The sequence below is a fragment of the Tachysurus fulvidraco genome, chromosome 25, assembly GCF_022655615.1.
Source record: "Tachysurus fulvidraco isolate hzauxx_2018 chromosome 25, HZAU_PFXX_2.0, whole genome shotgun sequence".
Lineage (NCBI taxonomy): Eukaryota > Metazoa > Chordata > Actinopteri > Siluriformes > Bagridae > Tachysurus > Tachysurus fulvidraco.
The window spans coordinates 7216837-7244313 of record NC_062542.1 but is presented as its reverse complement, the minus strand read 5'-3'; the positions used below and the strand labels follow the sequence as shown (position 1 = coordinate 7244313).

The 27477-nt window shown below is 38.2% G+C and overlaps 1 protein-coding gene across 5 annotated transcripts; it reads left to right on the top strand.

Annotated features, from left to right (window-relative positions):
* The first annotated feature begins 2 nt into the window (after positions 1 to 2).
* Positions 3 to 25800, top strand: lipeb (lipase, hormone-sensitive b). 5 transcript variants are annotated; one of them, XM_027172616.2, is made up of 15 exons: positions 3 to 192; positions 11330 to 11562; positions 11771 to 12055; positions 12403 to 12493; positions 12671 to 12697; positions 16464 to 16609; positions 16738 to 16923; positions 17072 to 17218; positions 18204 to 18348; positions 18463 to 18690; positions 18873 to 19019; positions 20279 to 20535; positions 20648 to 20908; positions 21283 to 21644; positions 24971 to 25800. In XM_027172616.2, the coding sequence occupies exons 1-14, from the start codon at positions 21 to 23 to the stop codon at positions 21598 to 21600; spliced, it is 2643 nt and encodes an 880-aa protein (XP_027028417.1). In that variant the 5' UTR covers positions 3 to 20; the 3' UTR covers positions 21601 to 21644; positions 24971 to 25800. The 5 variants fall into 5 exon arrangements, with proteins under 5 accessions (XP_027028417.1, XP_027028435.1, XP_027028407.1 ...); XM_027172634.2 differs by lacking the exon at positions 24971 to 25800 and adding an exon at positions 6260 to 6475 and having other exon boundaries at positions 21283 to 24273; XM_027172606.2 differs by lacking the exon at positions 24971 to 25800 and having other exon boundaries at positions 21283 to 24273.
* The last annotated feature ends 1677 nt before the right edge of the window (positions 25801 to 27477 follow it).

Here is a 27477-nt window from a genome sequence, read left to right as displayed (position 1 = left end):
TTCAATTGATTAGTGCTTGTATGATTGGTTGTGTTTGTGCGGGACTTTATGACAGGTATGAAGGAGCAGGAACAAAAGGGGCGGCGATGATTCACCGCATAAATATGGCGTCGAGGAAGAAGGCAGGAAACGGCGTCCAGGAAAAGGGTGCAAATGGAAAGCAATTAGCAAAACATAAAGACGGTCCTATAGGTAGGTTTTTTGTTGTTGTCCACATCTGAACGCTTGGTGTGATGTTTATGTGTTTAAAGGTCCATTAGTCATTACAGTAATGTACATGTTTATACAGACAGTAATGTTCATACAGACAGTAATGTTCATGTTCATACAGACAGTAATGTTCATACAGACTGTAATGTACATGTTCATACAGACAGTAATGTTCATGTTCATACAGACAGTAATGTTCATGTTCATACAGACTGTAATGTTCATGTTCATACAGACAGTAATGTACATGTTCATACAGACAGTAATGTTCATGTTCATACAGACAGTAATGTTCATGTTCATACAGACAGTAATGTTCATGTTCATACAGACAGTAATGTTCATACAGACAGTAATGTACATGTTCATACAGACAGTAATGTTCATGTTCATACAGACAGTAATGTTCATGTTCATACAGACAGTAATGTACATGTTCATACAGACAGTAATGTTCATGTTCATACAGACAGTAATGTTCATACAGACAGTAATGTACATGTTCATACAGACAGTAATGTTCATACAGACAGTAATGTTCATGTTCATACAGACAGTAATGTTCATACAGACAGTAATGTACATGTTCATACAGACAGTAATGTTCATACAGACAGTAATGTTCATGTTCATACAGACAGTAATGTTCATACAGACAGTAATGTTCATGTTCATACAGACAGTAATGTTCATACAGACAGTAATGTACATGTTCATACAGACAGTAATGTACATGTTCATACAGACAGTAATGTTCATACAGACAGTAATGTACATGTTCATACAGACAGTAATGTTCATACAGACAGTAATGTTCATGTTCATACAGACAGTAATGTTCATACAGACAGTAATGTACATGTTCATACAGACAGTAATGTACATGTTCATACAGACAGTAATGTTCATACAGACAGTAATGTACATGTTCATACAGACAGTAATGTTCATACAGACAGTAATGTTCATGTTCATACAGACAGTAATGTTCATACAGACAGTAATGTACATGTTCATACAGACAGTAATGTTCATGTTCATACAGACAGTAATGTACATGTTCATACAGACAGTAATGTTCATGTTCATACAGACAGTAATGTTCATACAGACAGTAATGTACATGTTCATACAGACAGTAATGTTCATACAGACCGTAATGTACATGTTCATACAGACAGTAATGTACATGTTCATACAGACAGTAATGTTCATACAGACAATAATGTACATGTTCATACAGACTGTAATGTACATGTTCATACAGACAGTAATGTTCATACAGACTGTAATGTACATGTTCATACAGACAGTAATGTTCATACAGACAGTAATGTACATGTTCATACAGACAGTAATGTACATGTTCATACAGACAGTAATGTTCATACAGACAGTAATGTTCATACAGACTGTAATGTACATGTTCATACAGACTGTAATGTACATGTTCATACAGACAGTAATGTTCATACAGACAGTAATGTACATGTTCATACAGACTGTAATGTACATGTTCATACAGACAGTAATGTTCATACAGACTGTAATGTACATGTTCATACAGACAGTAATGTTCATACAGACAGTAATGTACATGTTCATACAGACTGTAATGTACATGTTCATACAGACTGTAATGTACATGTTCATACAGACTGTAATGTACATGTTCATACAGACAGTAATGTACATGTTCATACAGACAGTAATGTTCATACAGACAGTAATGTACATGTTCATACAGACAGTAATGTTCATACAGACAGTAATGTACATGTTCATACAGACAGTAATGTACATGTTCATACAGACAGTAATGTTCATACAGACAGTAATGTACATGTTCATACAGACAGTAATGTACATGTTCATACAGACAGTAATGTACATGTTCATACAGACAGTAATGTTCATACAGACAGTAATGTTCATGTTCATACAGACAGTAATGTACATGTTCATACAGACAGTAATGTACATGTTCATACAGACAGTAATGTTCATGTTCATACAGACAGTAATGTACATGTTCATACAGACAGTAATGTTCATACAGACAGTAATGTTCATACAGACAGTAATGTACATGTTCATACAGACTGTAATGTACATGTTCATACAGACAGTAATGTTCATACAGACAGTAATGTACATGTTCATACAGACAGTAATGTTCATACAGACTGTAATGTTCATGTTCATACAGACTGTAATGTACATGTTCATACAGACAGTAATGTACATGTTCATACAGACAGTAATGTACATGTTCATACAGACAGTAATGTACATGTTCATACAGACTGTAATGTTCATACAGACTGTAATGTTCATGTTCATACAGACTGTAATGTTCATACAGACAGTAATGTACATGTTCATACAGACAATAATGTTCATACAGACAGTAATGTTCATACAGACAGTAATGTACATGTTCATACAGACAGTAATGTTCATACAGACAGTAATGTACATGTTCATACAGACATTAATGTTCATACAGACAGTAATGTACATGTTCATACAGACAGTAATGTTCATGTTCATACAGACAGTAATGTTCATACAGACAGTAATGTACATGTTCATACAGACAGTAATGTTCATGTTCATACAGACAGTAATGTTCATGTTCATACAGACAATAATGTTCATACAGACAGTAATGTTCATGTTCATACAGACAGTAATGTTCATGTTCATATAGACAGTAATGTTCATGTTCATACAGACAGTAATGTTCATACAGACAGTAATGTACATGTTCATACAGACAGTAATGTTCATGTTCATACAGACAGTAATGTACATGTTCATACAGACAGTAATGTTCATGTTCATACAGACAGTAATGTTCATACAGACAGTAATGTACATGTTCATACAGACAGTAATGTTCATACAGACAGTAATGTACATGTTCATACAGACAGTAATGTACATGTTCATACAGACAGTAATGTTCATACAGACAATAATGTACATGTTCATACAGACTGTAATGTACATGTTCATACAGACAGTAATGTTCATACAGACTGTAATGTACATGTTCATACAGACAGTAATGTTCATACAGACAGTAATGTACATGTTCATACAGACAGTAATGTACATGTTCATACAGACAGTAATGTTCATACAGACAGTAATGTTCATACAGACTGTAATGTACATGTTCATACAGACTGTAATGTACATGTTCATACAGACAGTAATGTTCATACAGACAGTAATGTACATGTTCATACAGACTGTAATGTACATGTTCATACAGACAGTAATGTTCATACAGACTGTAATGTACATGTTCATACAGACAGTAATGTTCATACAGACTGTAATGTACATGTTCATACAGACAGTAATGTTCATACAGACAGTAATGTACATGTTCATACAGACAGTAATGTACATGTTCATACAGACTGTAATGTACATGTTCATACAGACTGTAATGTTCATGTTCATACAGACTGTAATGTTCATGTTCATACAGACAATAATGTTCATACAGACAGTAATGTTCATGTTCATACAGACAGTAATGTTCATGTTCATATAGACAGTAATGTTCATGTTCATACAGACAGTAATGTTCATACAGACAGTAATGTACATGTTCATACAGACAGTAATGTTCATACAGACAGTAATGTTCATGTTCATACAGACAGTAATGTTCATGTTCATACAGACAGTAATGTTCATACAGACAGTAATGTTCATGTTCATACAGACAGTAATGTTCATGTTCATATAGACAGTAATGTACATGTTCATACAGACAGTAATGTACATGTTCATACAGACTGTGTGCATTTGTGTGCGCGTGTGTGTTTTTGTGCACGTGTGTTTTTGTGCACGTGTGTTTGTGTGTGTGCATGCATTTGTGCTTGTGTGTCTGTTTGTGTGCATGCGAGTTTGTGTGTGTTTGTGCTCGTGTGTGGGTTTATGTGTGCTTGTGTGTGTTTTGTGCGTGTGAAAAAAGCTAGAGTTTTGGAAAAAAGTTGCATGTTTTTTCCTCAAGTGTGACTTTTTTATATTCTTATTGATGGCAACTATTGTTGCTATGATATAAAGGCGAATAAACAGCATGTCTATCATGTTTTACTCCATAACTAACTTATTATTATACAGTAGGTGCACCTCGTACGTTGACCGTTAAGGTTAAGTAGTTTAGGGTCACATCCATTAGGCGATTTTTTAAAGGAGAATCTAGGAAGAAGACGAGTTATCAGTTAATCGAGGTCACATCGGCTTTGTCATTTTGTACTTTGGTTTGTTATTAAAATTGGCTTCACGCTCCATCAGCTATGTGGATTTGAATGAAATAGAATGAATAAAAAATGAATACTTTTTATCTGGGCTGTCACACAAGTCTAACTGATCGAGCAGGTTTTGGTGTGTGCTATTATGTTGATGCAGCTCTCGTGTCAAAATGTAGGATGTGAAGATTTTAGAGGCGATCGAGGTCTTAAAAACAACAAAGGAAACATTGCCACTGACTCTGGGATTAGAGGATTGCTAGTGAATGTGTTGTATTTATAAGGTCTTAAAGTTTTGCACAAAAACATCTCTCAGCTACCACATAAACATGATATTACTCGAGTTGCTTATGTCTGTATGGGGTTTAACTTGTTCTGCCAGTGTCTATGCCTGTGGGTTTCCTCCTGGTTCTCTGGTTTCCTCCCAAGTCCCAAAAAAATAGTAGTAGGTGGTGGACTGACTGCCCTAAATTGGCCCCATTTTTTCTGTGTTTGTTTGTGTGTGTGTGTGTGTGTGTGTGTGTGTGTGTGTGTGTGTGTGTGTGTGTGTGTGTGTGTGTGTGTGTGTGTGTGTGTGTGTGTGTGTGTGTGTGTGTGTGTGTGTGTGTGTGTGTGTGTAGTTTGCCCTGTGATGGCTCGGTGTCAAATCCAGGGTGTATTCCTGTCTCTCTCTCCCCGTGTTCCTGGAATTGCCCCCAGAGCCTCCACAATCCTGACCAGGAGAAAGAACTTACTGAAGATGAATTAACAAAATGACTGAAGAACAACATCACTGCATTCTATTGCACTGTTGTCTCTTGACACGGAAGATGGCATCATGCTCCTGAATTTACTCATGTTGTTTTTAGTTAAAGAAAAACTGTTCTCCAGATTCATTACAGAGGATTTGCAGATGAGAGAGTTCTTATTTTCACAAGACGTCATTAATAAAATATTTTTATAGCTCCTCTGTGATGAACTCATGATTTTCCTGCTACTTTCACCCAGATATTTGTGTCCTGTGTTTCGGCAAGAACACGCGCACAAAAACATTTAACACTCCCTAAGGAATACTAACCAACCCTGCTCGCTCTCCCAGTCACTTATGTTTCTACCCCAAAGGTTTTATTATATAAACAGATATGTTTGTTTTTATTTTGAAACTAGGCTAGTCGGCCATTTTATAACTAGCTTTTGTTGAACATTTTTGAAAATTCAAACAACTGTAAATTTAGAATAGTTTAAAAAAAAAATCAAGCTGGTATCTGAGGTTTCTTGTCAGGTTTCTTGGCAGAGGTTGTGTAGTTTCGGTTGTAAACCATTATGTACGGATAACAATCATTTCAAGATGTTGGGTTGATGTTTCTGGAGTCTTCGGTCATTTAAACATACAACGTCTCCTCTGTTTTGTTGCTGCCCCCAGTGCTTGTGACTTAATTCAGTGTCTTGTGCCCTGTAGCTACAGATCTGACCGTATGAGAGGAAATAAACAAGTGTTTGCTCCGGTAGCTAATAGTTGACGGAGAGCTGGATCACAGAATGAACGTTACTGTTGCTTGTACTCATAAGAGCTGCTTAAATGTCTTTCACGTCTTTTAAAGGGATTTCATAGACACAAAATCCGCTTTGCCGCTGAGCTTAACGATCGCCGTAATGGATCGACACAAAAACGGCGTTTATATCCACACGCAGAACAACCGTTTAGCGATCAGAGTAAAATTAGCACATACATTTGTGTGTTAAAGCAGAAGTGTAAAAAAACCTCTCTGTCATCATCTTTGTGTCCTCTTTTGCAGCATTGTTCAGATTCACCTAGACATTGCAGTTTGGAGTCTCTAATAATGGACACTCGATACAGTGAACCAATCTAATGTCAGCGACCGATGAGAATATTGAGCAAATTCAGAATACAGCAGCTGAGAAACGTCATAAACCTTAAGCACGAACATGTGAATGATAAATACAAAACTCTCAAAACTCTCATGTGTGTCAAAGTAGATCACAATTCATAGGTAAGTCAGCAAGTCCTTGCTAGTGTTTTGTATTTAATACGGTAAAGTTACTCTGATTGATTTGAGTGCAATTTGTAATTAAGCATAATAAACCAAATGGTTAGAAATCAATCCAAAGCCCTGTTGTAGAGTGAAGTTCATATTTGGAAATAACTAATAGAGGGGAACGTTTGTAGGGGCAGGTTAGGGTTTGTGGATCGAGGACATTTGGTCTAACCTCTATGACATTGTGTGATTACAGTATGTCCTGTTTTAAATGGGTAATAAGATAAGAGCTGCTCATGCTTTTGGAATGTGTGTGTTTGTGTGTGTAATGGGGAAGAGGGCTTAAACAGAAAAACAGTGACTTGGGAAAGAAATAAGACAATGAAGGAAAGGTTACAAGAGTTTGTGGATATCCTGAGACAGACAAACATGGTCGTGTCAAGATGGCAACTATTTTACCTTCCTTAGTCTCCTTTCACACAGTTTTTCTGGCAGCGGTAACACTCTGAGCTTTGCTCTGTTAAAACCATCTGTCAGAAGCACTGCATCGCTGTCATTTCGAGATTCGCACAACAGAAGGACGAACACGACTTTGCTCCAGTAAACTGGTAGGGTTGTTGGTTTGATGAACTTTTCTGAATGTTTTTTTTTATGCCCATATACTTGATGATGTATAATCTAACCGCACATTATGTTTTTAGCTTTGGACGCTGATGTGATTTTATGGGACTGTCCGTGTCGATATTGTTAGTTTAACATAATGGCGAATTCTCACATTATAGCCTGGACTTTCTCTAGCTTTAATACACACTAACGAATAATTCATGTTGCAAGAAGTCAGGCAGAGTTATGTGAATGTAGAGATGCAGAGTCTTGTTTGTTTGCTTCTGGCAATATCCAAATGATATGTTTAACCTCAATCCGTTTCGAATAATATTCGACACTAATCACAGATTAGAAGTATTAAATAATTTACTAAATAATACCCCAGACTTTGTGATCAACAAGCACATCTTATGCACACCTTTATCTTAAAATAAAGGATGTCTGCTTTTTTCCCCTATGTATTAGGTATTATATTATTCCTACGAATGATATTACTCATATTAACCTGTTCTATATTGAATAGATAGTTTATTTATTTTCTAAGTTGTTGTTGTCGGACTACTTAGGAGGCACATTTTTGGTCTGAGGGCTGATCCTGTTGTTCAGGCTTAAATCTTCTAAGTCTGAGGTTTAAATCATAGCAAGAAATAAGCTTTCTGCTTATTAAGCACGTTCACATGCACAAATCCTTTACCAGAAAGCTCATTTCTTGCTACGATTTCAACCTCAGACTTATTAGCATAACGGCTTTAAACACACTTTTGCATCTGAGTGTCTTTTTCACACACACACACGCACACACACACACGCTGCATCGCGACATAAACACTATACTGAGGCATGAAATCACATGGATCGGTCACATGATACATAGGTGTGTATGTGTTTATTAAATGCATGTGAGACATGAGTTAACTATTTGTCTGGTTTACAGTTTTGAGATGATGTGGAAATTGATCAATTTATGAACAATAATGCTCCTGCTATTAAATCTGTGGTAAATCTAGTAATGTACTTGTAGCTACAGTGCAAATAATGAATTGTGTTGTCTGATCAACATGAACTGAGTGCTGCTTTGTATTTGTGACAGTGTTCTCTAAAGCTATGTTCATTTTATCACTGCGAGTCTCCGTACTATAACGTCGCCAGGTGTTTCTCCTACTAGTAATAATGTCCAAATAGCTTCGAAATCAGTGTTCTTGCAGAAAAACAAAAACAAAAAATCAGAAACATTCTGGAGAGAGTTTTAGTGTTTGTTTATAAAATTCAACAGTGTTCACATTGAACAGTGTTTTACGTCTTCACTGTCATCGCTAGTCTCTATATCGCGTCACAGGACCCCTCATCTAGTCGCCAACCGACGCCGTCACTCGTGCCGCCGGAGGTCACAAGCTGTCATTGAAAAATGAATTGAATGTCGCTTTGTCACTGCGAGTCGCAGTATGTGTGAAGTTATTTAACATCAAGTCTCTACTTTTTAAACTGCACCAACAGGCCACAATGCATTTAATATTTATTGTACAAAGCACATACCACCAACAGGTAAAGAAACTTAGGAAAGTTGTGAAACGATGAGTGTTTTAGGGGCAGGATTGAAAACAGCATTCATTTCATTCCATCTTTAATAAGTTGTTCAGCTGGTCAAGCACGCCTGGTCAAGTCAGGGCAGGATTAGTGCTTCTTTATGTTCTTAAAGAGGTTGGGGTTCAGTCAAGTAAAGACACACTGACCAGGTGAATGCGTCCTGGGATCTTTCTACCTGTCGTATGTTTATCTTCATGGATGCTGGGTTCAGTTTTCGCTTTTGATCTTTGACCTGGTAAAGAGCAGACTGTGATCAATGTCTTGAGGTAGGTTGAGCTGGTCGGTTTTTGAATTAGTACACAGTCTTGGAAATCTGACTCAGTAAGTCGGTAGAGGAAATACAGCTCTATCTGAGGAAATGTTTTGTCATAGCTTTGTTTAAAAGATTACCGCTATCTAAATAGCAACAAAAATATGAAGCATGGTCCATAATGTAAAGTCATATATAATGTAGGCTGATATAATTGCTACAAAGGTTTATTAAAGAAAAATATATATTTTAAACTCTACTTAAGAATCTTTCTCTATTTCTTTCTCTCTCTGTCTCTCACTTCCATTTTCTGTCCTGCCTGTTTGTACAGGGTTAACACGAGTAATCCAGTTAACAGCCTGCCTTTCACAATTAGTGGTCTGGCCGGGACAAGGATATAAAAAAAACTTGGAGAAGACCCAGCACTGTCCCTTTTTCCTTTCATGTGCTATTTCCTGTCTTTGCCATTGTTTGACTTGGTGCATTGTTGTACATTATCTTGCTGCAGTTGTTTAGTTTTTGGCCATAGAAAGTCTGTTCCAGAAGTGTATATATACAGCAAACCCAAATCTTTTGGTGTTCCACTACAATAAATAGGAACAGAGTTGAAAGATTATGACAGTGATTGATTGATAGATCAGAATTTCAGCATTGTGAGATCTGTGAAGAATAAAACCAAAACAACAGTAAGTGACATCATAGGAAATGTTCACATTACAGGGCTAAAGGTGTCGCAATCCACCATTTGCAGAAAACATTAAAAAGCAGAGGCCCGGAAAGTTCTGGACCCAAGATTGAACACTACCGAAGTGAAGGGAAGGCCAAAGTGAGGAGAAATAAAGGATCTGTTTGTGTATAGAAACAGAAAACAAGGAATAAAAATAAATTAATTAATTTAAAGTTTCAAATTAAGTTACTATCCATCTCTAACATCTATCCCTAATGAGCAAGCCGGACGTGACTGTGGCAAGGAAATTCTCTGAGATGATATGAGGAAGAAACCTTGAGAGGAACCAGGCTCAGAAGTGAACCTCATCCTCATTTGGGTGACACTGGACAGGAAATAATGTTAATGTAAATAATGTCACTTCTACAAATACAAGCAATTCAACAAATACATAGCCTTTTACACAACCTTGGGATTTACTGAATATTCCTGTTAACATCCTGTAATATGTTTAACAGAGCCCCAGTCTTTAGCATGTACTGTACAATGATGGAACCGTGTCAGAGCATTTGTGGTGTTTCTCTCCGTTAATGAGATGTTTGGAACTATGCTGCTTGGTCCCCGGTACCCGCATTGGTACCTGCTTATTTATTTATTTGTTTGTTTGTTTGTTTGTTTGTTTGTTTATTGGCGAATGCAGTGGTTTGATTTCACATCCAATTAACTGGCACACGCAATTATTCATTCTTATGCATTTATTTATTGCCATTTCACACTGAATGCTAAAGTTACCTGTGGTGCCGTTCCTGGGTGTGATCTTCCTAACCGATTACACATTAGTCTATTTGATCCGTGTACATTTCACATAGCTCACTGGTATACAGTTTCGTTATTATGCCAATGCCAAAGGTGTCAGCGAACAGTTTGGTCTGCGTTGTTGTCTGTTATCATGACAACGGAGACACACCCGTTGATTCGCTTGCAGCTGTAACCCGATTATACCAGCCAACTATGTGAAATGTACACGCATTGATGGACAAATTTGATGAATCAGTAAAGCAGAAAATTGCAGAAAATGCTCGACACAAGCAAACTCTCAGCCAGAAAACTAATCCACAAATATGAGTGCCTAGGGTCATGTGACCGCGCTGGTGCTTAACCAAATGGATCTTGCCAGGATCTCCAGCAGGACAATGATCCAAATCATGCGCTTATGGTTAAAATTATGTGAAGACCAGATCATCACATCTAAGTTTTGGGGCCTTCTAGCATAACAGTGCCATTGTGCATGAAGTCCCTGAAGGTTGATAAGGTTAGCGTTAGCAGAAATTGAGTGGCCTGAACAGAGAGACCTGACCTTAACCCCCGTTGGGAAACATCAGTGCATGACCTCACTAGTGCTTTGTGTCTCAGTGACCATATCCCTGTGGCCACATCGATCAAATGCAAGAGAGTGGATGTTATTGTAGCGTCAAAGAGGAGACATGGGAGGCTAAAAAAGCACCAATGAGTGTTCTTGTAAGATGTCCACAAATGTTTGACCTTTAGTATATTTCCGTATCTACACAAATGATTCAGCTGCAGGCTCAAGCTTTTGCCCTAAACCCGATTGAAGACCAGGTTGGAATTCTCTCATAGTTTCTGTGAGATATTGAGCTAATTAACCACAAAAACAAGTTTTCATAATTCCCAGTGACAATGTAAAGTAACACACTGATCATGTCTCTTATTCCGGATGCTTTTTATTTATTTTTTATTTCAGTGATGGACACTAAAGCCGTTTTTGCAGCCGTGTATGAGGTGTGTGAGGAGAACGCTGGTTTCTTCAGTGGCACGCATGCAGGAGATGCTCCACAGAGGCTGGTCGACGCTATGTTGACCATTCAGAAACACGCACGCAGCCTCGAGCCAGTTATCAGTGGTTTTGCTGCCATCTACCATCACTTTGACTTTGACCCTCACATTCCTGCTAATGGATACCGCTCACTTGTAAAGGTGTGTGTGTATGCTTATAAACTACTTTAGCAAACATAGTGGTCGATATCTAGTTAATAACCATGCTGTATGTATAGATTTGACCTAAATTAAACCATTGGCAAACCTCTACCCAGCATAACCCTGACCAGGAGTTGTCTCTGAAGAGGATTGAATGAATGAATGTATGTTTCTTCTATAAATTTGATATCTTTTTGGTTTCCATCAGGTGGTGCGTTGCTGTCTTCTTCACATCATCTACAAAGCACGGCACATTGCATCCAACAGACGGAGCATCTTTTTCCGTGCAGCCCATCATGCTGCAGAGATGGAAGCTTACAGCTGTGCTCTGTGCCAGCTGAGGGCTCTGCTCTACCTCGCTCAGAGGCTGCTTCATGACAACAGTCACGGCAACCTCTTCTTCAAAGATGAGAATGGTCTTAGCCAGCTCTTTCTAAAAGAGTACGCCTCCATGCACAAAGGCTGCTTTTATGGCCGCTGTGTTGGGTTCCAGGTGTGTGTTCGTCTGTGTGTTCGTCTGTGTGCTCATCCTCGTCTGTGTGTGTGTGTGCTCTTCTGTGTGTCCGTGTGTGTCCGTGTGTGTCCGTGTGTGTCCGTGTGTGTCCGTGTGTGTCCGTGTGTGTCCGTGTGTGTCCGTGTGTGTCCGTGTGTGTCCGTGTGTGTCCGTGTGTGTCCTTTTTCACTTTAGTCATACAATTATTTTCAATGTAAGACATAGTTCTGAGATAAATAAGGCTTTATTTAAACAAAAGTGCTCTTGTTTTATGGATTTTACTTCCTGTTCATTCTCTCATTCACGTTCATTCTCTATTATTTTCTCTCTCATTTATCATCTGTTAGTTCACTCCAGCCATTCGCCCACACTTGCAGAGTATTACTATAGGCTTGGTTGCGTTCGGTGATAACTACAAGAGGTATCATTCCAGCATAGGTAAGACACTTCACTAACCTTTCCCACCTTTTATGAGACTAATTTCTATGTGCACTTTACTGTGTGAGCCGACCTTAAAACAAACAAAATTATTTTATAATTATGCATTAAATTGAGGAAAGTTCAGCCTTGAAAGGGTTCTAACGTTTGTATCTTGTGCTCAATTCTGCACCCTAGTGGAAACAGAAGCTAGTACATCATATGGTGAGTCAATGCTCGCTCTTTATAGCCTTGAAGAGAGAGTTTGAGACAACCTTTGTTTTAGTCTTTGTTTCTATGCTTCTTAATAGCTGATCTTAGATACAATCTTCTAGCACTGGCTGAAAAGCTTATAGGGCTGTACAAAATGCTAAGCTGGGGTCAACAACATGGAAAAAACATTTCAAGACAAAAGCAGAATGTTAATGAAATAGAGAGAGTTTAAAACAAAGAATTTTGAATTATCTTATTTACAGCCATGAAGTTTACTAATTACTAACGTTAAACATTAAAGTGTCGTCACAATTCATTCCTGTTAGCTGCTTTTCCAGACCTTTTATAAAAAAAAAAGGAATTAACTGGGTTTTAGCCAAATTTAGATCATCAGCCCTACTGTAGAGTGTGACTTTAAGAAACTTCCTGCACCAACCAAATGTGACCCAGTCTTTTCTAAATGCCTCTGGGACTGAAGCAGCCTTTACTTGTACATCATGTAACACTGAGACTTATTTCATATGCTTGTAAGTCACAAGTGAACAAAAGAAATAGTTCAACTGAAGTTTCACTTGCATTATTTGGTTAAGACTCCTGAAAGCACCATAATGGGGTGTTGATGTTGCATTTCTGCAATTTGATTCAGTTTTCTCATCAAATAAACTTGTAAATACTAAACCTCATCTTTCTCAGAGATCTGCTGTGAGTTGGTGTTTTAGATGTCTTCCGGGCAATCGGCTATTCCGGGTGACGGATAGCATGTGTCTGAATTATTTATTATCTTGTTTGTATGCAAATGGAATATCCCTGAGATACTAGATGAGACTTGTCAGAGTAGATTACTAGACCGTACAATACAGAGCGCAAACTCTCCACTGAACGATTCCGCATTTTATTCACAGTTTTTTGGCTGTAAAACACAAACTCTCATCTGCTACTAATGGCGCTACCATTGTCTGGCTTCACTGCCACCAAAGTTCACTCACTGCAGTCCTGTTAGCTTGGAATCACTGCTGGGTTTGTCAGTCTTCTGTCAAACGCTGACTTCCTCATGATCTATAGAAGGCACATTTCTGTCTTACATAAGGCCTACGACAGCCGTGCTGCTTCCCCATGAGAAGTCTGAAGCCTTTTCCTTCTCTTACCCAACCATTCACTCACTCAAGAGGAACCAGGACCAAAAGTTCCCCATCCTGATTTGGTTGACGCGAGATAGTGTGATGATAAATAATTTTCCTCCTGTAACGATGTACTTTGTCGACAAAGGTGCAATTGCATAACCAGAAAATCTATTCTAGTTTTAGGACACCTGAACTGTTTGTGGCTATTGCAATCCAAAGCCATTTCCATGGTTTCTAAGTGCTATCCACAACAATCCCATGTTTCTTCGGACTGTCCAAGTGGAGACATCCTCAGCAGCAGCAAGTGTTTTTTAAGTGATAAGAATTTGTACCAGAAGTAAAAAAGAGCAGAATGGGTCAGGATCATTGGTATGACATGAGTAGTGAGAAAGAGAGAGATCATTATGCATGCCTATCACATAATGACAACGTTCATTGTTTGCAGTGTGAAATCAGAGACTCAAAACTAGCTATGACATAAGAGACAGACATGAGAGAGAGACAGACATGAGCACCCTGTAGGACAGGGGTGGCCAACCAGTCAGAGACAAAAGCCACATTTTTTACTGTGTTACCGCAAAGAGCAACATCATACACATGGGCAGACATGACCATCACCTTTTTTCCCCTGCCATTTTGTGAGCGAACTTGACACAAATTGTTTACTCAAATGATCTTGCTCTTACTGGGAAACTTTGAGGTATTTTCATCCCACTCACATGCACGTTTGACGAAAATACCGTATTGAACTCAAGCGAAACGAACACGCACATTAAAAAGACACAAATACAAACTTCGATATGAACGTAAGAGCCGCATGAAACCGGGCAAAGAGCCGTATGCGGCTCGGGAGCGGCGGTTTGGTCACCCCTGCTATATAGGACATATAGTGGCCAGCCATTCCATATCAACAAACCTGAGGGAAACAATCAATCAAACATCCCAGTTCACCTACAGTAAACATCTAGAATCAGTTGCAAACATTATAATGCTACCGTGTTGGTATATAATCTACCAAGTCTGCCAAGTAAAATTCCCAAATAGATTCATACTGTCATTTGTCATAACGACTAATCGTTACTTCCACATCTCACACAAGGTTCCTCTGCTGTAGCCTGGAGATTAATAGTAAATAAGATTTAATGGTGTTCTAAGTATAAACACAATCGATCTGCATACTGAAGTGAAAAGAAAGATTCCGTTTTCAAGTAAAATGGAAGGAAGGTTTACTTTTCACTAATCTCAGATGGATTACACTAGTTTATTCAAGATAATAGCTAAGATATAGGATACAGATATGACACATACCAAGTATAACATCTACTGTGTTAAATTTTGGAAATTTTGGTCATTCTTTTCGTTGATCAACCCTGCATTCACATAAGGGAAGAGTGTGGAATGGTGGCAAAAAGTTTTTATGTGATCTCACAATGCCCTAGTGTAGAACTGACCACATTGCAGAGCAAATGTTTAGATTTGTTGACTACCCGGACAATAGGGCTTTTATAGTATGGTACAGGACTTACAAATTTCATTAGTACTCCCATTTTGGGAGACCAATTTTTAGCCAAAAGCACACTTGTTTCTCGGAGGCGTTTGTAGACCTCCACTTGTGAACTTGCCTTTTTTTTTTCTTCCTTTGACATTTTGAAGCAATTCTTATAACCTGGTTATGATCCACCAGCACAAATACTTGGAATGTTTCCCTCGGTCTTAAGGAGAAAAACAGTGGGCCTAAAACAGAACCTTGTGTTATCTTGACCAGGTTAACACCTGATGATTTTATGTGTTACCCCACCACACACTATTGTCTAGTGGAATAATTGCATGAAGGTGTACAGGTGTTCTTAATAAAATAGCTGGTGAGAGTATTAAGAATAAGTGGTTATTACATGTATGGTATAATATAGACAGACTCCTAAACTACTTCTGTTTTGTTCTCTATTTTTTCTGCACTCTTTGCTTCAGAATGCTAAGTGATGTAGTATTTTAATGATAACAGATATAATTCTCGAAAGAATAAATCCAACTGGATTTAAGCATTAAAAACACAATTATTAAGCTCATCTTCAATGCTGCAGAGCTCTCACTGGGAATTTCAAGTTTAACTGGGTCTTTTTGCAGGGGAGATTAAACAAAGCTTTTGGTCAAATTGGTTGGAATGATAGTTGCCCATTTGTCTAATTTAGCCCTATTTTTTTTTTTTTCGAGATGAACAGGAGCACAAGCCTGGATTATAAAAACAGAAAAAAAAGATATTATGGAAAGCTTTGCGGAAGAAAGACTGCTTAGTTGTTTTTCTGATGAAGTGACTCTATCTCCTGTTTATCTGCTAAATTTAAAGGTCCATAGAGACAATGAGACTGCTATAATTAAATGTTAATGAGTTCCATGAGAGCGCCAGTGCACATCACTAATAAAATGGGTCTTCACTACACCTAACAAAAATGAAATTGAATAGCACTGAAATAATTAATTGCAATATTCTAAAGCCTTTTTTTTTGTTTTTGAGTGTAAAGCCTCTGCTTTGCTACATGGATTGCTCTTTATCTGACTGTCCTATTCGGTACTTGTTTTATTGGTGGTCAAGTGTATTATAGGGGTTTCAGAATGCAGGCTATAATGTAATTCATTCATTTTGTTGTTAATTCTCTCAGGTCTTGCTGCTAGTTCCTTATTCACCTCTGGAAAGTATGCCCTCGATCCGGAGCTGAGGGGCCTGGAGTATGAGCGAATCACTCAGAACTTGGACGTTCATTTCTGGAAGACATTCTGGAATATCACTGAAAGCGAAGTTTTGGCAGTCAGTATAAATTTTTTATATTTCACCTCATGCACCTATTAAGTGAATAAACTTGTTTGAAATCGTGACAGTTTACCGCATGGAACAAGCCGGTGGTAGAGTATTTATCTTTTGTTATTTCCCACTAGGGCTTGGCAAGTATGACTTCTACTCAGGTGAAGGTGAATCGCACCCTCTCTGTGCCACCGGATTGCTTCGATCTACCCTTAGTGGACGATCCCACACATACGGTGACAATCTCTGCTCCGATTGCCCATATCGGCCCTGGCCCAGTTCAGATGAGACTTATCTCCAGTGAGCTGAGAGAAGGACAGGTAATGTAGCTCATGTTCATCTCACATACACGCAGTTAGTCTCTGGCAAAGTAGAGAAACACCGATATGTGGCAAGGCTGGATGCTCTATTTTGTATGTACTGTAGGTCTAATTTCCTATTACCTTAAGTGCTTTTCTTTCTCTAAAGGACAATGAGAAGCTATCAGCAATATCCCGTTCCGATGGTGGCTCGATCTCTCTGAGTCTAAAGATTAAGAAGAGCCCTCCCTCTCCTTGGCTGGTGGTACATTACCACGGAGGAGGTTTTGTTGCACAGACTTCTAAATCACACGAGGTACACTGCTCTCCTGTGCTGACACAGCTTCGTATCTGAAATTGTATTTCTCTTGGCACCATGTTGGTATTCGTCGATATTCAGCATGTTTAACACTCACGAGTCTCCTGTCCCTCATGCGTAGCACTGACAGCGAGTTAAAATACGCCACCATTTATACAGCATGTATAAACCGCTGTATGGTCTTAGCCACTGTGCTCCAGCTCAGATTCAGGGTTTTGGCAATCCTCTTGTAGCCTACACCATCTTTGTGTAGAGCAACAATTCTTTTTTCAGATCCTCACAGAGTTCTTTGCCATGAGGTGACATGTTGAACTCCCAGTGAACAGTGTGAGATTGTGAGAGCAATAACACCAAATTTAACACATCTGCTCCCCATTCACACTTGAGACCTCGTAAAACTAACGAGTCACATGACACCGGGGAGAGAAAATGGCTAATTGGGCATAATTTGGACATTTTCACTTAGGGGTGTACTCACTTTTGTAGCCAGCGGTTTAGGCATTAATGGCTGTGTGTTGAGTTATTTTGAGTTCACATCAAATTTACACCATTATTACCATTACAAGCTGTACACTCACTACTTTACATTGGAGCTAAGTGTCTGTTCTTCAGTGTTGTCACATGATTGGTGTACTCACTTCTGTGAGATACTGTATGTGATCCGAGGACAACAAACCTCCTGGTCAAAACCTTCCTGATTATTTGTCAGCACACATCTACTACATTGGATATTTACTTTAAAGAACATTATTATTATATGCTTATTAATATCTTTAATACTTGTTTGTATTAATATATTTAACTAACTACCGCCACCATACATTGTTACAATACATCAGTTATCAACTGTTAAGCCTATTGCATTAAGTTTCCTGGCAATCAAACATGAGATTTGGTCAACGCTTTAAATAATTAATGAATAATTTGTCCATACTTTAGATGTAAAGACATACTAATTGTGACATTTTTCTCCTACCTCCAGCCATACCTCAAATGTTGGTCTCAGGAACTGAATGCCCCAATTCTGTCAGTAGACTATTCCCTTGCCCCTGAAGCCCCGTTTCCACGTGCACTGGAGGAGTGTTTCTTTGCATACTGCTGGGCTATCAAAAACCATAACATTTTGGGTAAGTCAAGACTCCTTGCTTATGGGTGCAATTGCTGAGCATATCCTGACTGTTTGTGTACACCTTTTGGAGAAGTTTACTTCTCTCACACTCTGGCTGTTTTAAAATATTTAGGCTGGACAGGCGAGCGAGTGTGTTTGGCTGGTGATAGTGCAGGGGGTAACCTGTGCATCACTGTGTCAATGATGGCTGTGGCACATCGAGTACGCTTACCGGATGGCATCATGACCGCATACCCTGCCTTCATGCTCACCACCTGTGCCTCACCTTCACGTCTGCTCACCCTTATGGATCCTCTCCTTCCCCTAAGTGTACTATCCCGTTGCCTCAATGCTTATGCAGGTCAGCAACAAAGAAATATTCCAAATTAGAAATAGTTTATTATTCAGAAAAATTACACAGCCGTAGTTCTAAATGTTTTTAGTTTTGCCTGGTGGGATTATATCTGTATATCTTATGTCCTTTTTTTTGGTCTTTGATTGATTCTGCATTGCTTCATTGTGGATTCATGTATTTGTATGTAGGTTTGGATCCTCAGGAGGAAGAACAGGTAGAGAAGGTGACTGCTCTGGGGACGGTAAGGAAGGACACTTCCCTGTTATTCAAAGGCTTCAGACAGGGTGCGTCAAACTGGATCCACTCACTCCTGGACCACAGCAAAGCAAGTGCAGGTGTGTGTGTGTGTTTTTTTTAATACTGCTTTACAGTCACTAGTGCATTTATTTCAATAAGTACAAAAGATAATGCTTTTGTTTTAGAAATAGGTGTCTAAATAATAATTCAATACAAACTCAATTCAAGCCTGCTTTAATGTAGTAAATGCAAAAATAATTCATGTCTGTCCCAGTTTAAATATCGCTGCTTTATTATAATATTGTTACGCTACAATTATTCTACCTGATTTGTTCATTAATTAATCTGGTATTCTTTTACTCCAAATATGATAGGTTATTGTTCTAAAAGCACAGAAATCATATTCTTGCTCCAGTGTACTCTATCATTAGTGAAGCCTGATCATAATAATGACTATATATATTATCCACTTTAATAGAAATGCAGAAAATGACGCAGCTTCAAGTCAAGGGCTTTAGTGTTAATGTTTACATCAGTTTTCATAACACGGAAAGATTGGAGTCTCATTTGCTTTAACTATGCCTTAGTTGTTGTTGTCAAATGGGCCACTCAAATAACCCCTCTTTAAGACCATGCTGAGCAGAAAAGCACCTCAACCCAGTGAACATACCAAAGGTTGAGTTGAATTAGCAGAAAAAACACATCAGTTTCCACTCACACCAGCCCAGAACAGGAATCTGAGGTTGCAGTGGTCACAAACCAGTCAAACTAAACAGTTGAAGGCATTTTCTCCAGTCTTTAACAGTACACTTTCTTTTCATGATGCATGGAATCATTTCAATAATCAGTTCATTTCATAAGCCTGAAATATTCAATTCAATTCAATTCAAGTTTATTTGTATAGCGCTTTTTAGAATAGACATTGTCTCAAAGCAGCTTTACAGAACAAACATAGAGCAGAAGGTAAACATAATTAATGATAAAGGAATTAACGTATAATAAAAGAAATAAGAATTAACAGAATAAAAATTCTAGATTATTATTAGTTGTATATAGTTCACAGTGTGTATGTATTTATTCCCCTATGAGCAAGTCTGAGGTGACTCAGGCAGCAGTGGCAAGGAAAAACTCCCTTAAATTGGTAAAGGAAGAAACCTTGAGAGAAACCGGACTCAATATTGCTAAATATTGCTCCATAATCATGGACAGCATGGTCACTGGCAACTTTCAATATAATTTTATCTACTAAAAACATTCTTTCTCTTATTAGAGAGCTAAATGCTTTGCCATTTAAGGGACAAGATACTGAAGCTGTGCTAACTTGTCGTCTCTCTGTTGACTCCGTTTCCTTTTTTAGAGACTGTGAGGAACAGTGTTTCTGAGGGGGCTCTAAGTTCTACCCAGCCTGACCCTCTGGTTCCAGGAACATCCTCTGAGTTCTCAGTGAAAAAAGAATCTCTGAAAAGCCACACATTTGAGGGTCTGGTCAGCCACACTGCCAGCAAATCTACCAGCAGCAAGCACAACAGCACCAGCTCTACTGCCAACCACAGTGCCAACCTCACGCTTCACTATCATCCTATCCTCAACACCACAGAAATCCTAGAAAGCAAGGTATGAAAGGAACCATTACATAGTTTTGCAGTCAATCTTTCTCCTATGCTCACTCCTATGCTCTTCTCTCTCCCTCCTCTCTCTCTCTCCCACTACTTCATTTTTATTCTAGCCAGAGGATATAAGTATACTTTTCTCCAAAGAAGAAGACCCCTTCGTGTCGAGTTCAATCTTATCCGTGGCAGTACCTCCCCCTGACGGGGATGAACACTCTGAGAATCCACAAGGGTTTCCTGGGGACTTTGAGCCCTTGCGCTCAGAGCAGCTTGCCAAAATGAATGTAGATTCCTCCCCTATCTTCAGAAATCCATTCATGTCTCCTCTCCTGGCTCCAGATCACATGTTGAAGGGACTGCCCCCTGTTCATATAGTGGTAAGAGATACTGTTGCTGCCAGATTTTGTGGTTTCCCGCCTAGTTTTATTATTTTTTTATTAAATGCCTAAAAGAATTCCAATATCCAGAATATTCCATTCCAGCTGCTACAATTGGAATATTTTAGCTGGAATTTTAAGAAGACAAAGTGTGTTGTTAATAACCTATTATGAACTAGCTGGGGTTAAGGAATACTGACATTGCTGGTATTTGTACCTCTGAGTTGTTGCTCTATTATTTCTAGTTTAGTTCTCACCCACTTGAGGTCTAAATCCAGATATAGATTTTTGAAGCAATAAATACACAGATGGTGATATTGTGTTAGAAAGTATGCATCTGATTCTGGTCTCGTTTAACCTATGATCACATCTAGGCCTGTGCTCTGGACCCCATGTTAGACGACTCTGTAATGTTTGCCAGACGGCTACGGAACATTCAGCAGCCTGTGACTTTGTGTGTAGTGGACGACCTCCCACATGGCTTCCTCAGCCTGTCACAGCTCTCTAAGGAAACCCATGAGGCCTCTATTGTCTGTATGGAGAGGATCAAAGATGTCTTCATTAGGAAAGACCAGCCTCCAGAGATAAACAAACACCGCAAGCTGGAAAGGACAGACCACTGTGCTTCAGGTGCTTCTAAAAAATTATTTCAAACGACCACTAGTGAGGACGGAAGAGAAGGTGTAGTTTGACAGGTGGAGAGCGGTGAGGTGTCCAACAAAGATGAAGTTTTGAGGTGAGATTTGAAGGACAAATTGTTTAAATAAAAAAAAAGGAAGGTTTTTAAACAAAAGGAATTTACAAGGACTCACTGGAACCACTGTGCAATGAACCAGATGAACAAGAATTAGTAAGATGCCGCAGTAACTTCTCACAGAAGACGTGTCATATGTATTTGAGTCAGTAAATAGCCATGAGAGGGGACGCTACTGTTTTTGGGTTAGAAACGACTGTGCATGTGCACTTGCACTTTTCAAGCACACAACTTTAACAAAACATTGCCACTTTGCCTCTGCACTGTATTGCTTTGTTGAGATTCTGATTCTGAATCATACGAATACCAGCATGGAAACAGATGCTTCCTGTCGTGTCTAGGCGTGAAGCCGTATCCTTGAAACGTTATCAGAATTTCTGAAACGCACATTATTACGGAACTTTAGCAAGCTTTAGGGAGTCAAATCAAACCAAGTTCCTATTTGTGGTATATACAGTCGTATGCAAAAGTTTAGGAACCCCTGACAAGTTCCATGATTTTAATTTATAAATATTTGGGTGTTTGGATCAGCAATTTCATTTTGATCTATCTAATAACTGAAGGACACAGTAATAATTCAGTAGTAAAATGAGGTTAACAGAAAATGTGCAATATGCATCCAAACCAAATTAGACAGGTGCATAAATTCCCCCTGGAAATTGTCAGGGGTTCCTAAATTTTTGCATATGATTGTGTATATGTATGTATGTATGTATGTATGTATGCATTATGTTGTGTAAAAGTGGTAGTTCTGCTGACTGTCAGAAGTGGAATTCTGACCGCTTTTCAGTGTGAATTTGTGTATAGATAGCTCCAGGCTTAAGGTTCTGTGCAAGTGATCACAATGCACAACATTCGATCCCCAAGCTTTCAGATAATCACTTTTGGGGCCTTAATCCTGAACATCTCAGCTCCAGGCTTGCATAGTGTCTCAGTTGTCAGTCAGTTTGTGTAAAAGTGCCTGCTAAATGAATACAAGTATATTGTTTATTACGTGTTAAGTACTTTAGATTTATTACATGGTATTTTAAGTATTTTTGTAAGTGTTAATTGGAGAAAGTTTATTTTTACTTCTGAGGTTGAACAATCGTGCATAATGTCGTTTAATTAAATATGAATTCATCAGCATTAAAGGACTGCTGGGCTTCATATACAGGAAGCTTGGACCTATTTAGAATTATAATATAAACAACATCATCCACTTGAACACTTTAGCCTAGCAATTGCTAATGGAATTCTATTAAAATACATGAGGAAATGTTTTTGCACTTTCTTCAATCTGTAATCTTTTTGCTTGCCTTAGTTACTGCTATCACTACCTTTTTGCTTGCTTCTGAAACGTTCTGCACACTGACCCATTTCTATACCCCAGGAGGTATTTTAGGGAACATCCTTCAATAACCTTGAACCAATTGGGCAACACATTTAGCAGGAGTCAGGCTTTGCTCCCTCGGCAGATTTTCATCTAAGAAAACGTTGTTTGACTCAACCAGACTTAGATTTCTTTCCTCCCAATTAATATATTACAAATTATAGCAAATTCTACAATTTTTAGGGACGGACAATTATTCGTTAGCGCACTGTGCAGGAGAAATAAGTTAACCCCAAACTAGAAACAGAGACTATTCACATATTACTCTGCATTCATGCATATATCTATTTTTTGCAACGCTGTGCGACAGTTTAGAACTGCAGTATTTGTATGTTTGCTTGGATTTGTCCCTAAATCCGTTTCTAAATGCCTGCATGTTGCTGACTGGTAAAGTTTATCTCTATTCTGTACAAGTTCGTATTTTCAACTAATAATGATGATAATTCTGTTGATAACCAGAATGTATCTGTGGCTGATGTGTACAGTGCAGCAGGTGTGTAGGGAATCGTGCCTGTTAGTAGTGTGTCACTTTGCCTGTTTAACCTTCAAATCAATGCTTTGTGAAATTCATTAGAGTTTAGTGAAAAGGGGAAAGAAAGAGACCGCAAACCCCTTTCTAATGACTCAGTGGTGTCTTTTCCATAGGATTAAGGCAAGTGAAGTCAGGTTTTGGCAAGTTAGCCAAAATCCCACCTTATACATTATTCCTAGCTAAATGCAAATCTTAATAAATGTCTTATTTACAACTATAACAACATAAGTGTTTCTGTTGGACAGCTGTTTCACTGATTTGCCCGCTTTTCTAAATCTTGTACAAACCCGCTGCCCAATTTCGATCCCTTGAGTCATTATTGCACATAGAAAAAAAATATGTGAATCACAGTAAGCGCTAATAGTGGCCATGTGTGGAACAAATCATGCTGCCCCTTGCTTTGAGGAGGAGCAAAGGACAGGACGGTTAATCACAGGGTTGCCAGAATAACTACTTAAACACCCATTTGAGCAAGTTTTATTTTATGTAAAGGTTTCAAAATTACTTTTCTCAAACTAAGGAAAATTGGAAATACTGACTGTGTCTATGATGTACAGAACCATTTCTGATATATGGCAGATGTTTAAGGAGGAATTAGGGATTATTATCTGAACATCAGAACTGCATGTGCACCATAGTGACCGCACAAATTCTAAGAAATTAAGAAGAAAATTGTCTTCTTCCAAATGCCTGAATATTAACAGCTATTTTCAGGTCTTTCGCTGTGTTTTCAGAGACCTGGCAACCCTGCTTAATGATATATCATTATGGAGCACATTTGACAAAACATACAAGCCGTTGTATTGTATGGAGGTTGTTGTTGAGTTATTACAGAATTACTCTGCACGAGACTGAAGCCTTTGTCATCATTAATATCAGCCTGTTCCATTAAAACCTATGGTCGTGAATCACTGCTACAACTCAAACCTACAAATAGTATGAGTAAAAACGATAGAGATCTAAAAGATAGATCTAACAGTCTTTCTGATTCTTCTCCTTCTACTATTATGCTTATTTCTATAAGACAAAACATCAAAACATCTATTAGACTATTTCATCTGCAAAAGCATTGCAAAGTGACATTAATACTGTATTCAGTTACGATTCCTCCGTCAGTTCGCTTCTGTTACTGTGATGATGTATTACTGTGTGTGGCACCATGTCGGACCATGATATCTGTGAAGCTCAGCACTCTAATAGATGCTTATTTTCAGAGTATTAATTATAGTTCCTGTTGAATGTGTCGATCTTCCCGGCTTGTGTGGCTGCTTGTTAAAGCATCCTCAAAATATTCTGTTCTTGAATATACAGTACTGTGGCTTTTGTGATTGTGTAGTCAGTAAGTCTGTCTTTGAGCATAACTCATCTGTGTCCGGTGTTACTGTGTGTTTCTTCCATTCATAGGAAAACCAGCACTTTATGGATTCATTATACACTATACTACAAGCTGGAACATGCTGTATATAAACACATGCACAAAGATACTTTTTTTTTCTTTCGCTCTCTGATCAAAACACCACAAGTGCAAAAACACCCATGAAAATTGAATGTATTTTCTCACACATTAGTTTGTAATGGTTCGGTTTGGGAATTGCAGATTTTATGCAGAATTCTTTGAACCAAGTTGGTAGGTGCTTTAGCATAGAACAATTAGTTAAAAAAATTCTAAAAAGAATATAAATATATATGTGTGTGTGTGTGTGTGTGTGTGTGTGTGTGTGTGTGTGTGTGTGTGTGTAAATATATATTTACATGCTAGCTCAAACTAAAGAAAAATCCTTTAGCCACTGAAACTTTTCTTAGAAACCTTTCTTGCTTTTTCTTATTTGAAATTTTTGCATTTTATGCATTGCATATATCTATGGGGAGAAAGTGATGGTAGAAAATAACAAATATAAGATTTGCATTGGGGAAAAAATACCAAAAACATTGACTACTGTTTGTAGTCTAAATGTAAATGTAATCTAAATGTAAATCCTAATCAAAATGTAATCCAAAGGTCAAGGTGCAGATATTCTGCCACTTTCCCCTCAGTTCTGCTGCTTTCTTCGTCATATGCATTTTATTGTCCGTTTTTTTTTAATCTGTATGTTTTCCAGAGTTTACTGTTATTGTAATAAATGTAGGCTGAACCCATCTGTGGTTTTGTGTCCCGATGCATACGTGATTGTTGTTGTACATGTTGTATATGTGGATTACGTAATAAACAATAAAACGTAATAAACAATAAAACGTAATGTCGGTGCCTTTTGTGATTATTGATTAATGCACTAACGTTGCATACGTCCATTTCAAAGAAATGTAGCACTAACCAACCACTGTTTAATAACCAACCACAAGTTTGTGCATCAACATCATCTAATACAAACAAATAACTTGTATGTGGGGGAAAAATTAGTTTATTTTTTTTATATTTTGTTCCCTCTGACATTAATACAGTATGTTGAGCTCTGGGATGAAAGCAAAATCGAAGCTCAGTAGATTAAATAAACACAAAGCAATGACATGGAGACATAAGCAGATGCTGAAGTATGGGATACATTTACATTTTTACATATCAAGAAACAAATAACTGAATTAGAAATGCTAGGATAAAATTCCAGCTTTATATGGTGCATTATTCCGGTCAATTAGGTCCAAAATCTTCATAACATCTTTTATCATAAAACTCAGGAAATGAGCAAAGTTTCATTTACAATTTCCAGAGCAGACCGTGTGACCAGCTGAAATAATTACTGAGGTTCCTCATAAACACGTTAGATGTGTCTTCTAGGCATGTGGATTAAGAAGTAACCTTCATCTTTCAGCCACCTGACAGAAGGCAATGAAAAAGCAAAAAGCAATGAGACATTTTTTTTACTAGTTTTGATACTGCTCCACTTCAATTATTTGTATACAGCATATTGGTTTAGCTGGTGGTGCTGGTGTAGTGAGTAGCACTGCTGCTCCTTTGAGTCCACTGTGAGTTTGTTTCACACATGTTCTCCTTGTGTCCATGTGGCATTCAGCTTGATTCTCTGACTTCCTCACACCTCACACAAAGCATTAAGGTTGGTTGGATTGGCAATGCTAAATTGCTCCAAGCTGTGAATGTGTGGGTTTTATTTTGCACTGTTGCCCCATTCAGGGTGTGTTCTCAACCCAGGCCCAGTCTTTCTCAGCTAGGTTCTGGATCCAACATCCACCCTGACCTGGATAAAGTGGGTATTCTGGATTTCTACATCTAATATCTTTCTGTAGTCTATTACACAAAGTTGTGTATTTGCATTTTATTCAGTCCTCTTCCATCCATCCATCCATCCATTCGTCCATTCTGTATGCCACTTATCCTGCAGGGTCAGGGGGAACCTGGAACAGGATGCCATGCTATTGCAAGGCACAATCGGACAAACACTCACACACCCATTCACACACTACAGATCTTTTAGATATGCCGATCAGACTACAACACATATCCTTGGGCTGATGGAGTTAACTGGAATACCCAGAGGAAACTCACGAGGCACAGGGAGATCATGCTCCTCATACACGAGGCAGGAGTTGAAACTCCATCCCTGGAGGTGTGATGTGAAAACATGCAGTTCTGTTCCAATTGTATGTTATAGACACTATAAATTATATAGAGCAACAATTCACAAAACAGCTCTTTGGGGAGTCTGTGAAGCATAAGGCTGTGTGATTTGCTGATTATGTTACAGTTTTGTAAGTATGAATAATGTCAGCTAAAACCTTATAACAATAAATAAAAAAGGGATCCCTGGGTGGAAATAAAAACTCACTGTTTTATTTATAAATGTGAGCAGTTAAGTGTTTTGTGTAATGTATTTGCACTGATGCATGTGGGGTTTTATCAGGGATCATTGATGTATTTTGGGAACGTTTTGTAGAACGAATCAAACCATGCAGAAGTA

Coding starts and splice junctions, on each gene's coding strand:
- lipeb (XM_027172616.2), top strand. CDS start 21: ATGATTGGTTGTGTTTGTGCGGGACTTTATGACAGGTATGAAGGAGCA. Junction 12,698..16,463: donor AGAAGCTAGTACATCATATG/GTGAGTCAATGC, acceptor TAATTCTCTCAG/GTCTTGCTGCTAGTTCCTTA. Junction 18,349..18,462: donor CAAAAACCATAACATTTTGG/GTAAGTCAAGAC, acceptor TAAAATATTTAG/GCTGGACAGGCGAGCGAGTG.